This window comes from Lissotriton helveticus, chromosome 11 (assembly GCF_964261635.1).
Source record: "Lissotriton helveticus chromosome 11, aLisHel1.1, whole genome shotgun sequence".
Lineage (NCBI taxonomy): Eukaryota > Metazoa > Chordata > Amphibia > Caudata > Salamandridae > Lissotriton > Lissotriton helveticus.
The window spans coordinates 586,488,925-586,504,730 of record NC_136072.1 but is presented as its reverse complement, the minus strand read 5'-3'; the positions used below and the strand labels follow the sequence as shown (position 1 = coordinate 586,504,730).

Here is a 15,806-nt window from a genome sequence, read left to right as displayed (position 1 = left end):
TGCTTCAGCCCATGGGGGACCCCTGGTGTACCTATGCCCTGGGTACCTTGGAACCATATACTAGGGACTTAGAAGGATACATCAGTAGCCAATCTGGGGGATACCTAAGTACTCACCTTGTCCAATTTAGGGGAGAGGCACTGAAACTGGGGTTCTGATTATCAGTATCCCAGTCAGACTAATTAGATAAACATGACACCAGCAAAAAGTGGGAGTGACCATGAAAGCAGATCCTTCTTTCTTACAGTGGGCATAAACCTGCCGCAGAATTCCTAGTATCACCAAAACCAAGATGGTGAAACCCTTATTTGAGTGTCCACGTTAGGTGGCCCACCTTAGGGGTGTGTCTAGCCTGAAAGTGTAAGGATATGAAACAATTGATGGACAGAATGCTGAACAATGCAAACACCCCCCCCCCCAGTCACAAAGCTCTGGGTTGAATCCATCGTTCTTTTGCTCACCACACCACCCCAGTTTAGACCCTGCCATATGCAAATCGGTCTTGACCCTGTTCCTCATGGGAACAGTATAGCCTGAATTGCCAAGCCAGCTTTGCCCTGGACCAGAAACAAGCATCCTGGGACCGGTTTCGCCCTTCATCATCCAGATTAGCTTGAATCCAGTGGCGCAGTGAGCATGGGGTTCACGTCTGGGCATACCCTTCCCACTTAGGACGACAAAAGCAAACGGAACAATTGATGGACCAAATGCTGAACAATGCAAACATTCACCCCCAATCACAAAGATCAGTGTTTAATCCATTGTTCTTTTGCTCACAACGCCACCCCCAGTCCCTTGCTTGTTGTACCACTGGATTAAAGCTAGCCTGGCCGATGAGGGGTGTTACCCCAAAACCGGTCCCATGATGCTTATTAACCTTTTACCTTTTTTTCTTGCGCCCATCACGTCAGTGAGATGAGTCATCGAGTTGCATGTACTGCGGTTTAACCCTTTGCACATGCTTGAGTATTTTTTTTTAAACATCTTTTTATTAAAGCAAAGACATTACATAACTCAAACCTGACCAGAGCGCATTGAGTACATTCACATATGCATATCGAGATTGGAGACTTCCAAAGGTATGCAAATAAGACAGAATATATAAATAGGTCTAGGTATCTCCCAGATCCACACTGGCAGGGTCAATCTCAGGCGGTGTGCAGATGTCCCCACGATAGGCATTCCAAACACCCCAGATCTTACTCCACTTACGGGGTCGCCAACTTGACACATACACAGCCCTTTCCCGAAACATACACCAATTTAGGTCCTCCATCCACTTCCCAATCCGAGGCGCCTGGATTGCACCCCATAGTTGAGCAATGTTGCGCTTGGCAATTGCGCAAGCAAGAGTGACCCAAATCTTGCCGTAAATCGAGAGGTCGGAAGGCTCCCAGACATTCAGCAAACAGCGACGCGCCTCCAGCTCGATCCGTACACCCCATACTTCACTCATTTTCAAGTGTATCCTTGCCCAAAAATCACGGACCTTCTCACACTCCCACAGTATGTGTAGGAACGTTCCGACCTCCCACACCCTCTTCGGCAATCCGCAGGCGCCGCCAACCCCATCCTCAACAATCCTGGACCCGTGGTGTAGGAACGGTGCAGAATCCTAAGTTGGACCAAACGAAATCTCATTGGGACCGCCACTATTCTAGGGGATCACACTGCATCCCTCCAGTCCTCCTCATCCAAGACAAAGCCATCTGCAACCCACTGATCCCTAAGCTTCACCAGGGGATCCTCAGTATGGTTAATCAACTTATTGTATGTGAGTGATATGGCTCTGGTCGGCATATGGCCGTCTAATAAGCGATCCTCAAGTGGCGAGGCCACCGGGGGTTTCACCCCATGGGGGACCACTGCAAATATAGCATGGCGAATCTGAAGGTATCGAAACATTTCAGTGTCATGCAACTGGTATTTAGCCTGCAGTCCCTCAAACGTTAGCAGCCCAATTTTACCCCACACATCTCGCACCCTTCACAATTCCAATTAAATCCCATTGTTCAAATCCTTTAGTATTCCAGTGTCCCCAACTTCTCCGAGCTCCATACGGGAGTAGCCATCGTTATATGGCCTGCACAGTTAAGAGCCCTTGAAGCCTCGTGCCATATCTTCGTCGCCGTCGATGGAGGACCCACCAAGGGGAAACAACCATATTTCGCGTATAACACCCTATTGTACTCTCCCCCTGGCCACGATCCATAGCAAAACCCGGATCCATCGGCGAGCCATAAATTACTTGATTAATGGGCGCCAACTGGGACGCCCAATAGTATTTTTTTATGTTGGGCAGACCTATACCCCCGTCATACCAAGGCAACATCAATTTCGACAATGCAATACGAGGCCTCCCCTCCCACAGAAGGCCTCGCTGCAGCGATTCTATTTCATGAAAATACGACGGGGGCACCGGATCACAGGAGTTCTGCAAGGCATATAAGAAGCACGGGAGGGCCATCATCTTGAAGAGGACCGCGCGGCCCAATAAGGAGAGCGGGAGTGTTTTCCACCTATTGACATCGCCACTCAATCTGGCCAGTGGGGGCAATAAATTCAATTTGAAGCGAACCTTGGGGTCTCTCGAAATCTGGATTCCCAAATACTGGAAACTAACCAGCTCCAGCTTCACTGGTCAATTCTCTGGCACCCTGGGAGGCTCACCACTCAGCACGAAGAGGACCGACTTCGCCCAATTGATTGCGAAACCAGAGTATCTTTCAAAAATCGCAAGAATATCCATAAAGACCATCAGGGAACTGCGCGGGGAGGTCAAATATAACAGAATGTCATCTGCATACAACGAAATCTTATCATCCCAGTCTGAAGTCCAGCGCAATCCCCTGATCGAACAATCCCACCGTACCGAGGCCGCTAGTGGCTCAAGAGCCAGGGCAAACAAAAGAGGTGAGAGAGGGCAACCCTGGCGAGTGCCCCTCCCAAGTGAAAAATCGCTAGATTTATGATTGTTCACGACAACACGAGACAGTGGGGCCGAATAAAGGAGGCAGACCCAACCCATAAATTCTGGGCCAAATCCCATCTTCTCCAGGACAGCAAAAAGATATGACCATTCCACTCTGTAAAAAGCCATAGTGGCATCAAGGGACAACAACACCGCCGGTTCATGGGCGTGGGACGCACTTGCTATCACCCCATGAAGCCGACGGAGATTAAGGGCGGTGTTCCGACGAGGCATAAAGCCGGGCTGGTCAGGATGTACCAGCGTCGTAATGACCTTCACCATGCGGGTGGCAAGCAATTTGGCCAACACCTTGGGCTCCACATTCAACAGTGAGATTGGACGATATGACGAGCAGACCAAACGTGGCTTACCCTCCTTATAAATGACCACTATATTGGCGAGACATTGATCATACGGCAGCTCGCCACGGTCTCTTTCAAGATACATATCTTTTAAATATGGGGCCAAGCGGTCGCCGTGTAATTTAAATAATTCAATGGGAAGACCATTTGGGCCAGAAGCCCTGCCTGAGTGAACACCCCTGATGGCCATTGCCACCTCATCATTAGTGAGAGCTGAATCCAGAAACTATTTATGCTCAATAGATAGAACCGGCATCGGAATGTCACGAATCATGTCAGCATTCTTCTCTTCCATGTAGCCCCCAGCTGAAGTATAAACCTCCCCAAAATACCTGGCAAAATCATCCGCAATCGCTTGGGGGTCTGACGACACCGAGCCCGCAATACGCAGTTCGGTATCAGCCGGGAGCCCCAATCGCCCTTTTCCAACCAAGCTACCAACTTCCCGGCCTTATCGCCGCGTTCGTATAATCTACTCTGCGTGTTGGCGTGCTGCGTCTTAGCTCTATCACGTGTCAGGGTCCTGTACTCATCCCGGAGCAACCCGAGACGGTGCCCCGCCCCGGAGTTGCCCCCAGAGGAGACAGCGGTCTCCAAGACCAATAGCTCCGCCTCCACTCTATCTATCTCGGCCCCGCTCTTCTTCTTCTGCCCGGATACTAGACAGAGTTTCTCCCCCCGTGCAACAGTTTTGTAAGCCTCCCACAGGGAGCATTTCGACGTAACCGACCCCTCATTCTCCCAAAAATAGCGATCCGTAACAATCACAAGCTTCTTCCTGACCATAGGGTCTTTCAGGCGCCATGCCTTAATCGGTGCTACCCTACCAACATCACCACGTCCCATCCGCAATCGGAGCCAAATCAGCGAGTGATCAGACAACCCCCGGGCCAATTGAGTCACCTCCTGAATAAAGGCCGCCTGTGATGCCGGCAGTAGAACATGGTCTATCCGTGAGAGCGAGTGGTGCGCCGCAGAGGCGTGGGTATAACTCACTTCACTAGGGTGTCGAAGTCTCCACCGATCCACCAAACCTGACGCGGCGACAAAATCTGCCAGTTATCTGCGGGAAGGCAAAAGCACACGGGGGAGTCCTGTCCAGCTCACCATCCATCATAGCGTTAAAGTCCCCGCCCAACACCAAAGTCCCAACAGGCAGCGTGAGAAACACTCTTTTCAAAACGTGAAAAGTATCCGCTTGCAGTGCAGGGGGGACATAGACAGACAAAAATGTGACAGTCCTACCCTCCCAGAGTCCCGATATACCGACATATCGGCCTCTATTGTCAGACCACGTCGACTGAATAGTGAGGGGAAAGGAGTTTTTAACCAAGATCCCTACTCCTCTAGAGTCAGAAGTGAAGCCAGCATGTGCCACAAATTTGTAGCCCTCACGGTGAAGTGCCATACATCGTTTACCCATCAGATGGGTTTCCTGCAGCAACGCCACATCTGGCGAGTGTCTTCTTATCAACTGATTCACCGTGGTACGCTTTATCTTGTCACCCAGGCCATTCACATTCCAGCAGAGGACGGAAAACCCCAGACCCAACCTTTGGGAAGCCATTCACATCTCTAAAAAGGAACAGGATATCCACGAGTACCCTTAGCGAATTCTGGTCACATGAAACAAACAAACCAACAAACATAAGCACCTCGGACCCCATCCCCCAACCCCCCTCCCTGCACCCCTGCATGTAGCGTACGCTCAACCCCAACTCGCAGTGTGCCTGTCACCCCCAACTAACTACAGGTATCTAAAAGTAGAAAAATGGAGGAGGACCTTACAACAGGCCGCTCGACCCTGCCACCCCAAACCAGCCACTACACCCCGCAGAGTAAATTCAAACATGAATCATTGAAAAATAGTCTGCTAAAGAGGGGGGGGAGAATGAACAATCAACCCCTACCAGACCCCTTTCGCCACCAGTCATATTGATACAATACAATGTCAACTAGTCACTGATCTTCATTATCGGTTTGGGCTGTAGTCCCGGCATACGAGCCCTCGATCTGGTCCAGCCAGTCCGCGGCAACCTCAGGAGAGTCAAAGAACCAAGTCTTAGCCCCATGTTCAATCCGCAGACGAGCCGGATACATCATCGAATACTTAATGTCCCGGTCCCTTAGCCGCCGTTTGATGACCGTAAAACCTTGCCGTTGCCTCTGTACCATCTGGGTGAAGTCCGGGAAAAACAAAAGTGAAGCGTTCTCGTATGCCAACGGGCCCGTGGATCTCGCCGTTTGCAGGATGGCATCTCGGTCTCGAAAGTTCAGAACACGGGCGATAATGGTTCTTGGAGCAGCAGCAACCTTCGGTCGACCGCCGGGGACTCTGTGGGCCCTTTCCACTGTGAAAAAGTTACTAAGGCCCTTGGGCTTGAGATGTTGTAGGACAAGTTCCTCAACAAAAAGGTCTGGAGCCATCCCCTCTGATTTTTTCCGGCACTCCCAAGATGCGGACGTTATTGCGGCGTGCCCGACCTTCGTACTCATCGAGCTTTCGATCAGTTTGAGTCCGGGCCGTCTTGAGATCACATACCTCCTTCTGTAATTCAGTCACATCCTCGATGAGACTCTTTGTCTTTATTTCGAGGTTCTTGACCTTCTCAGAAGTTTTAGTGAGGTCAGCCCGTATGAGACCCACCTCGATGGATACTGTATCAAGTTTATTGTCCATCCTGCCCAAGGAAGACTGGACCCCAGTGATAGCAATCATCAGGTCCTTCACAGTGGGATCATCCTCAAGTGGTTCACCATCCCTGCCCCCCGCCGGGGCCTTTTTCACATCGACTAGGGATCCCTTGGAGGTGGCATATTTATCGATCTTATTTGACTGGGCCTGCCTAGTGCTTTCGATATTCTCAGCTGAGGCTTCTCAGGGTCACCTCTTGACACCATTGCCACCGCAAAGGCAGGGGAAACCCACCACTCTTCTGTCGAGCCCAGGCAGGTTCTTCGATAATTAGCCTCCAACCAGGGCAGGGAGACCCAGGACGTCTCGTCAGTCGCCCCACTGCAACAAAGGAAGCTCCGACCGGTCACTTCCGGTCCCAGAGGCCGCTGTTGTCGCACTCCGTCACGGGCAGCTCCACACTTGAGGTCCCGGCTTCCAAGATCATAGGCCCCAATTTTTCCCACGACGATAATCGGTCGCCGAAGCATCCAATCGAACCAGAATTTCACCCGGTGACACAGGCACTGGTCCCCCACCAGATGGTAGGGACGGGGTTCAGGATAGTATGCCGGATAGCTGAACAGGATGTGGCGGCCGGCGGGGAAGATGCTCAAGCGGCCATCTTGGTCGCTGGCGCGGCTCCTCCCCCCGCACATGCTTGAGTATTAAGGCTGCTTTCCTGCTTAAGATGGTGTCCCCTTTCCATCTTGGGCAATGCATTACCTTCCTAATTTCTTTCTTCCAATCCATACCACCAAGAAGGAGGAGAGATTACATCAACCGGTACTTAGGAGGGTTTTGAAGTTATTACATCGATCAGAAAAGGAAACTCCGGTCTTTCAACCAGCTGGTCATTGAGTAAATAGGCCGCGAAAAGGGACAAGGTGATCCAGAAGAGAACCTTGCCACACTGGATCATGCTGTGCATCAAAATGTCTCTCCCTTGCCAAGAAGTAAATGCAAGAGGAAATCTGTGCTTATTCCAGTGAAGTGTTTAACTTCAGCACTTGCCACAGTGGTTCCCTCTGCTGAGGTCTATTGTGTGGCAACTTGAGCTTTCCTTCACACTTTTGCAAAACACTATTACTAAGAGATGGCATTTTGATTTTTTTGCCACAGGATTTCCTTGTCTAACCACTCCTTTATACCCACCACCTGGGAAGAGGAACAGCTATGGTATCTGTTCAAAAGGTGAGGAATCTGCAGGTAGAAGTATCCATCAGAAGAAAAAGTTACTAAACATTGGTAATTATCTTTTTGATGGATACTACATGCGGATTACTCACTGATCCTATCCACCTCCCTTTCTGATGAGTAGTCAGGGGCCAATGGTATTAATAAGGTTCCAAGTTAATTGTTGCACTCTATAGCCATGCTTGATTTGATGCCATCCTTGTCTCTGCCTGAAAAGATGTGAGCAAATGGATGTGGAAGTACTGTGGTTGTGCAAGGGTGGTAGTATATAACTCTAATAGCATCACATCTGTGCCACTTCCAGTGCTGAAATGTAACTAACGCCACCTACCAGCAGAGTGCTACAGTAAGATCCATTCTGGTGCCTGAGAATATTGTACAATTGAAGAATCTACAGGTAGATAGAGTATCCACCAGAAAGCTCAGTTCGGAACTTTTTCTTCACAGCTCAGAACATTGCTGAAGCAGTGTCGCTGTGCTGTGTGCACTTGCTTGAGACCCCACTGTGCTCAGCTTATGGCCATGTGAAGGGTTATGTGGCCAAAAGCTGTGGCCTTCAGACATGTCCTGTGCCAAATAGCTGAGTGGTTTTAGCATATGGCAGCTTGCAACTAGTGCTGGGCATCAGACTCTTCCTTTAGAAACATGTACCCAGTTCCTCATCTGTTAGAATCTAAAGGGCACATCCTTCAGCCATGTCCAGTAACTTCTTGGCACAGATGTTTGGCCTTCATCATTGTCTTGCACTTAATCCTTCATCACCTGGCTCCACAGTGCCAGGGACATGGACTTCCACCATTCTCAGAGGGTTTTGCATTCAGGACATGGTGTTTTACCATTTCTTGAACCAAGTTCCACACTCTCTAGATCCCAGTGGGCTTGGGCTATGGTCATGCCACGAAGGCTCTGGGCTTCAGCCACAACGTGTGACCAGGCCATGTCACCCCAAAACCTGCAGGAAATGGCCTTCAGTTTTGCCAAGTAGCTTAGGCCAGTTGACCAGTGCTTAATTTGTAAAATAAGTTGTATTGTGGTCAGTGCTGTGCTCAGTATCCCACAGCCAGCTCTATTCATTGTCAGCATGCCAATACCAAAGACACATAGTCTTGATTCAACCACATGCCTGTTTAAGCCACCATCAGACTCTCCCTGTCCCTTAATCTCACTTCTGCAGTGTCTTGTTCCCTACGTTTCTCACATTCTTTTCTGTCTTTCTTTTCCTCTTTTATTTCACTCTCTATGTCGGGGTCAAAGTCGGATGAGGAGAAAATAAGTGCCGGTCCCCAAAGATGAGTGCCGGTTAGTCCCACCTGCACCCACCAGCTCAAATTAAGCACTGCCCAGTTCCCAGCTAATGTCTCCATTCCCCATAGGAATTGTGCAATTCTTAGTGAATTCTGGCCCTTTGGGCGTGCCCTGCAACAAGTACACCATTTCAGTAACTCTTGGTTGCATGGCAACTCCTTGCTTCTCCTCTCATTACTGTTACTTGTATAGAACAGCCTTTGACTGTGCCCAGCAGGTACTGGGCACATGGTGTGTCCTTTACCATGCCCTGCACTCTATACTGCTCCACAGTAGGTCCAGGGCAAATCATGTAGCCTTTGGTCTAGCAGTGTGGTTTCCCAACCCTTTTACACCCGAGCTCAGTACGTATCTTTCAACTGTTCTTTAATCCCAATATCTGTGCCACCAGTGGCCAGTGGGCAAAACCTTCAGCACTTGCTGGTCTTACTGAGCATAATGTGAGGTTTGTTGCCATCCATTTGTCCTATCATACCTTATTTATTGTAAATCTGTTCAACAGTGTTTACTGCAACAAATAGATAACGTTTCTACATAATTTAAAATAGATATGATTGGCTCACTGCAAACACAAATAGCTTCCCACACTGTTACCAATCTGCACACCTGATTAAAATATGAACCAGTGGTGCATGGCAACGTTTTCCCTGAATTTCCTATATATTCTTCAAACAGCTCCAAAGTTATTGACCATCCAAAAAATCAGTTTCCTATGGGATGACCACCTCATTAGTACATGAAGGACTGTTCTGAAACATGCAATGTGTTATAGACTTGAAATGTCCAGAGTACCCAGTGATTGGTTCGCCCTGGTGTTATTCAGAAAACAGATCCTGAAGCTGTATTAACACTTCCATTGTTTTTTGTATTGTTCAATAATATCTTCAATTATTTCAAAATTCCCATGTTTGAACATCCATCTTGTTATTCTAATGCCCACAGATCGACGACGAAGTGACTCCAAAGATGAGCGGGTTGTCAACTCCGGTGAGCAGTGTGTCAACAAAATAAGTTCCGGTTTTTTAATGTATTACTCAGTGCTGGCAATTTAGCCAGTTAGACAGAAGTGGAGATGGAATTTACTTTTGAGAACCCTTGTCTAGTGAATGCTGCAAGGCCAGCCACATCCACAATGCCCTTGTATGAATCACTGACCACCCCACATCATAGAGACAATCAGTTTTGTTTACTGGTATTAACAAATACCAGCTACAGCAGGGAACAGTGTCTCATTCCCCTCGTCCTAGACCCTGTAGAGTTAGGAGACCCTTTGCTCCAGTACCCTGCCTCTTACCTCATTTAAACAGTTAGTCGTTTCTAGCCACTGCTTTCCATGGCTTGCACCTCTCTCCCGGCACCAACCCGAAGCCCTTGAACTGTGCCCATGTCCTGCAAAGTGCTCTCCACATGTAATGTGGTTGTGTGGTACACTTAGTTTGATGGAGCAGCTGGTTCACCACCAGGCAGGATGTCTATACACCTCATGTGCCATTGAGCATATATTTGCATCTAAACCTATGAGTTCCATACATCTAGGGTAAAAAAGAGTACGCACCGCATATGCTCCACTCACTTTCAAACTTCAATAAAGGATAAGCGGAAGGGGTGCAGCAGAGGTCCAAATGGTATACCACGCATTCACTGCTGTAGGAGACTATGAATGATCAGGGGCACACCAGGGCAGCTTGCCCATTTGTTTACTGTAACATGAGATGCCAGCAGCTCACTCCATAACCTGCTGCATCAGGCCTCGGAAAATCATTAAAATGTTACTAGGCCCGCAGGTCGAGTAAATTCAATAATCTACTCGACCTAATTGTAAGGTACTTGACCTCTAAACTGGTCTAAAATTGTGTGATCATTGGCAAATATTTTATTTTACAGAGTCACCTTTTTATTTATTCTCACATACGAGGACATCTTCAAATATGTGAGCTCAGCAATTCTCAGCATCATTGTCTTGCACTTAATCCTTCACCACCTGGCTCCACAGTGCCAGGGACATGGACTTCCGCCATTCTCAGCGGGTTTTGCATTCAGGACATGGTGTTTTACCATTTCCTGAACCCAGTTTACACTCTCTAGATCCCAGTGGGATTGGGCTATGGTCATGCCAAGAAGGCTCTGGGCTTCAGCCACAACATGTGACCAGGCCATGTCACCCCAAAACCTGCAGGAAATGGCCTTCAGTTTTGACAAGTAGCTTGGGTCAGTTCCAGTGCTTAATGTGTAAAATGAGTTGTATTGTGATCAGTGCTGTGCTCAGAATCCCACAGCCAGCTCTATTGATTGTCAGCATGCCAATACCAAAGACACATAGTCTTGATTCAAGCACATGCCTCTTTAAGACACCATCAGACTCTCCCTGTCTCTTTATCTCACTCCTGCAGTGTCTTGACCCCTACGTTTCTCACATTCTTTTCTGTCTTTCTCTTCCTCTTTTATTTCACTCTCTTGGTCTGGGTCAAAGTCGGATGAGGAGAAAATAAGTGCCGGTCCCCAAAGATGAGTGCGGTTGGTCCCACCTGCACCCACCAGCTCACATTAAGCACTGCCCAGTTCCCAGCTAATGTCTCCATTCCCCATAGGAAACATAATAGTGCAATTCTCAGTGAATTCTGGCCCTTTGGGTGTGCCCTGTAGCAAGTACACCACTTCAGTAACTCTTGGTTGCATGGCAACTCCTTGCTCCTCCTCTCATTACTGTTAACTGTATGGAACAGCCTTTGACTGTGCCCATCAGGTACTGGGCATATGATGTGTCCTTTACCATGCCCTGCACTCAAAACTGCTCCACAGTAGGTCCTGGGCAAATGATGTAGCCTTTGTTCTAGCAGTGTTGTTTCCCAACCCTTGTACACCCTGAGCTCAGTACACACCCTTCAACTATTCTTTAATCCAAATATCTGTGCCACCAGTGGCCAGTGAGCAAAACCTTCAGCAGTTTCTGGCCTTACTGAGCATAATGTGAGGTTTTCTGCCATCCATTTGTCCTATCATACCTTATTTATTGTAAATATGTTCAACAGTGTTTACTGCAACAAATAGATTACGTTTCTACATAATTTAAAATGGATATGATTGGCTTACTCCAAACACAAATAGCTTCCCACTCTGTTACCAATCTGCACAGCTGATTAAAATATGAACCAGTGGTGCATGGCAACGTTTTCCCTTAATTTCCTGTTTATTCTTCAAACAGCTCCAAAGTTATTGACCATCCAAAAAATCAGTTTCCTATAGGATGACCACCTCATTAGTACATGAAGGACTGTTCTGAAACATGCCATGTGTTATAGATTTGAAATGTCCAGAGTACCCGGTGATTGGTTAGCCCTGGTGTTATTCAGAAAACAGATCCTGAAGCTGTTTTAACATTTACATTGTTTTTTTGTATTGTTCAATAATATCTTCAATTATTTTGAAGTTCCCATGTTTGAACATCCTTCTTGTTATTCTAATGTCCACAGATCAACGACGAAGTGACTCCAAAGATGAGCGGGTTGTCAACTCCGGTGAGCAGTGTGTGAACAAAATAAGTTCCAGTTTTTTAATGTATTACTCAGTGCTGGTAATTTAGCCAGACGAGGTTAGCCAGTTATGAATGGTATCCGTATCCGTGGTACTGACTGACTTTAAATAGCCCCTGGGCTTGTCCAGTAATCCTTGTGCCAAAACCTCACACCATGGGTGGAAAAAGAGAGATGAGGTTTTGTGTGGACTACAGAGGCCTCAATGCAGTCACTAGGGCTGATGCCCATCCTATTCCAAGGGCAGAGGAACTCATAGATACTTTGGCCTCAGACAAGTTTCTCAGTACACTTGACCTAACTGCTGGCAAGTAAGACTAGCTGATGATGCCAAGCCAAAAACAGCATTTTCAACCCACAGTGGGCATTATCAATTTGTTGTGATGCCCTTTGGTATGAAAAATGCACCTGCCACATTTCAGAGGTTGCTGAACAAAGTTCTCACAGGTCTAGAAGCGTATATGCAGCATATCTAGATGATATTGCAGTCTTTAGCTCCACCTGGGAGGACCACCTAGTTCACCTTAGGAATGTTCTAGCGGACCTGCAAAAGGCAGGTCTCACGTTCAAGGCCACCAAGTGCCAGATAGGGAAGAGCACGGTTGTATACTTGGGTAACCTGGTAGGTGGAGGCCAAGTTCAGCCATTGGAGAGCAAAATCCAGACTATCATCATGGGCCACAACCCAGACTCAGGTCAGAGCTTTCCTGGGCCTGACTGGATACTACAGGAGGTTTCTTTAAGGGATATGAGTCCATTATGACACCCTATAATGATCTCACCTCCAAGAGAATGCCAAATAAAGTTTAGTGGATAGTTAGCTGTCAAAGGGCATTTGATGACCTGAAGCAGGCCATGTGCACTGCTCCCATTCTGCAAAGTCCTGACAATTTCAAAACCTTTGTTGTCCAGACAGTTGCTTCTGAGATAGGGGTAGGAGCTGTTTTGTCACAACTGGATGCCCAAGTATCAACCAGTAGCTTTTATAAGCAGAAAGTTGACCCCCAGGGAGAAACGTTGGTCAGTTATAGAGAGGGAGGCCTTTGCTATGGTCTGGGCCCTGAAGACATTGAGGCCATACCTGTTTGGTACTCACTTTATTGTTCAGACAGAATCTTAAGCCCCACTTATGGCACAAACAAAATGAATGGTGAAAATCTCAAAATTTGAGGTGGTCTGTTTTCCTATAGGGGATGGACTATTCAGTTGAACATAGGCCTGCGAGTAACCATGCCAACACAGATGGAATCTCCAGATATTTCCACTTAGAAAATGAAGACTCAACTGGGTTAGGTACCCAGGGCATAGGTACACCAGGGATCTTCCATGGGCTGAAGCATATATTATTATGCCACCCATGAGAGACCACTCAAATTGTGACTACAGGCCTGCCATTGCAGAGAGGTTAGTCTCATCTCCTAACGTTTGGGTGGGGGGGGGGGTTGTGTAGGAAAGTAGGATCTGTTTTCATAGTCACTCCCACTATTTGCTGGTGTCATTATGTTTTTCTGACTAGTATGACTGGGATCCTGCTAATAAGGACCTCAGTCTCTGTGCTGCTTCTCTAGATTGGACATGGTGAGTACTTAGGTACACTCCAGATTAGTAACTAAGGTACCCTTGTAAGTCCCTAGTATATGGTACCAAGGTACCCAGGGCATAGGTACATAAGAGGTCTTCAATGAACTGCAGCATGTATTATGCCACCCATGAGAGACCACTCATATTGTGACTCCAGGCCTGCCATTGCTGCCTGTGTATGTTGGTGCTAGCACCACTTACGACAGATATGGGTTTTGCTATATCGGAGGTCACTACACTTAAAAACTATAAGTCACCCCTAAGGCAGGCCTTTCAATCCTTAAGGCACGGTGCTGGGTCCTAAGTGTGAGGGTACCCCTGCATGAGCGGGGCACCCCTACAACCTTCGGAGTCCATTCTCCCAGGTTGTAAGTGCATAAGTCATTATAACATATAGAGTGGCCATATACGCAACAACCATCTCTAAACTGGCTGTAACGAACCCCGTCATGTTTGGTATTAAACATGTTGGAATCATACCGCCATGTGAAGAACCTGTATGGAGCACAGGCACAGACATTGCAGCAGACTTGCAGGATGACGAGAGCAGCAGGATTCTTCCCAGTTGCAGTCTTGGTTCCCCGCGCAAAGTCCAGCGAGGTCCAGAGCGCCCAGACTGTTGAAGTTGAAGTGGTATGTGATCTGAATCTTGTCACATGACAAATCTAGGGACACACCTACAAGTAAGCCCTTAAGTACCGTAAGGAAAGGGTTGGAACGATTATGGGGTCCCTCCCAGAGGAGTGACTGGACAGTGGGGAGGTTACTTCCATGTCCTCTGTCCAGTTTGCACCAGCGCGGGAGCCAACACTTCCCTGAACTGGTTTTGGATGGAGTATGCACGGAGGGCACCAAATGTGCCCTTCAAGCAGTCTGACTGGTGCTGGCAAGCGCCCCCCTTTCCCACTACAATACGTCCTATCTGGAAGTTGGTCACACCTCCCTGTGAGTGGACACCTGTTGTCGTGCCTTCCTCTGCTCGAGCTTGGCTCGGCAGTAGGAAGGCAGAATCGTTACTCTGGTCGGCAGCAGCCATAGTTTGCTGTCTGGGTCTAGGAGACTGGTACCGGGTGCACTGAGGGCCTCCCAGAGGAGCTTTACTGTGGGGGTATGAATCCAACATGTTTGAATCCAAACACGACAGGGTTTGTTACAGCCAGTTTAGAGATGCTCATCGCGTAATGATGAATGGCGACTCTATGTATCTTAATAGCTCATGTAATTACAACCTGGGTGAATGGACTCCGAAGGTTGTAGGGGTGTCCTGCTCATGCAGGGGCACCCTCACACTTAGAACTGAGCAGTCTGCCTTCAGGATTGAAAGGCCTGCCGTAGGAGTGACTTACAAGTCTTAAGTGCAGTGACCTTGGTTATAAGGAAACCTATATTATTATTATTATTAATTAACACTTATTAATCGCATGGTTACCCTGAGGCATCCCAGCGCTGACTGCAGAACAGGCGTAGGGAGGCAGCTATTAGTTAATGCTCTGGAAAAGCTAAGTTTTAAGACACTTCTGAAAGGTGAGGTGAGATGTCTCTAAGAGTAGATTGAGGAGGAAGGACTTCCATAATTTACCTATGTTGTATGAAAAAGAGCAACCTCCATTAAGCATTCTTTTAATTTTTGGGATGGTGGCCAAATTTAAGTTCGCTGAATGGAGAGGTTGCCTTGGCCGGTATGCGGTAATAAGGGGCTGGTTGATACGAGGGTCTGTACCAATTAGTGTTTTGTGGGCAGTGCCTAGGGCCTTGAAGGTAATCCTCTCCTCTATAGGTAGCCAATGTATGGTTTTTAGACTGGGCATGGCAGACTGCGTTCTGGAAGAACCAGTCAAAAGTTGGGCGGCACAATTTTGTGCCACCTGAAGCTTCCTTAACGCCTTAACCGCGGCAGCAATTCCACCGCGGTGCGGGCGTTCTAAAAGGTGGGCGGGGCTGCGACGGCCAACAGTCATTGCAGCACCAGGGAGAGAGAGCACGGAACGGGTTAAGGTGGATTTTGGTGCTCCTAGGTATAGTGAGTTGCAATAGTCCAGGAGCGAGAGAATTAAGGCCTGGACCACGACCCTCCTTGCCCCCATAGGAAGTAGGGGAGGACTTTCCACAACATTCTGAGGATGCCATGACAAGCCCCTGACACTGCTTGCTGGTTGAATGTAAGTGATTTGTCAAGCCACACACCC

At 48.0% G+C, this 15,806-nt stretch overlaps 1 protein-coding gene across 2 annotated transcripts in view; it reads left to right on the top strand.

The window, feature by feature from the left end:
* The window catches only part of LOC144791646 (collagen alpha-4(VI) chain-like), a 114,755-nt gene that overhangs the window by 85,533 nt on the left and 13,416 nt on the right, over positions 1 to 15,806 (top strand). For both annotated transcript variants that reach the window (XM_078666373.1, XM_078666372.1), the window contains exons 6-7: positions 9,452 to 9,496; positions 11,980 to 12,024. In XM_078666373.1, the coding sequence (XP_078522499.1) occupies positions 9,452 to 9,496; positions 11,980 to 12,024 (90 nt within the window). The remainder of the gene's footprint in view (positions 1 to 9,451; positions 9,497 to 11,979; positions 12,025 to 15,806) is intronic.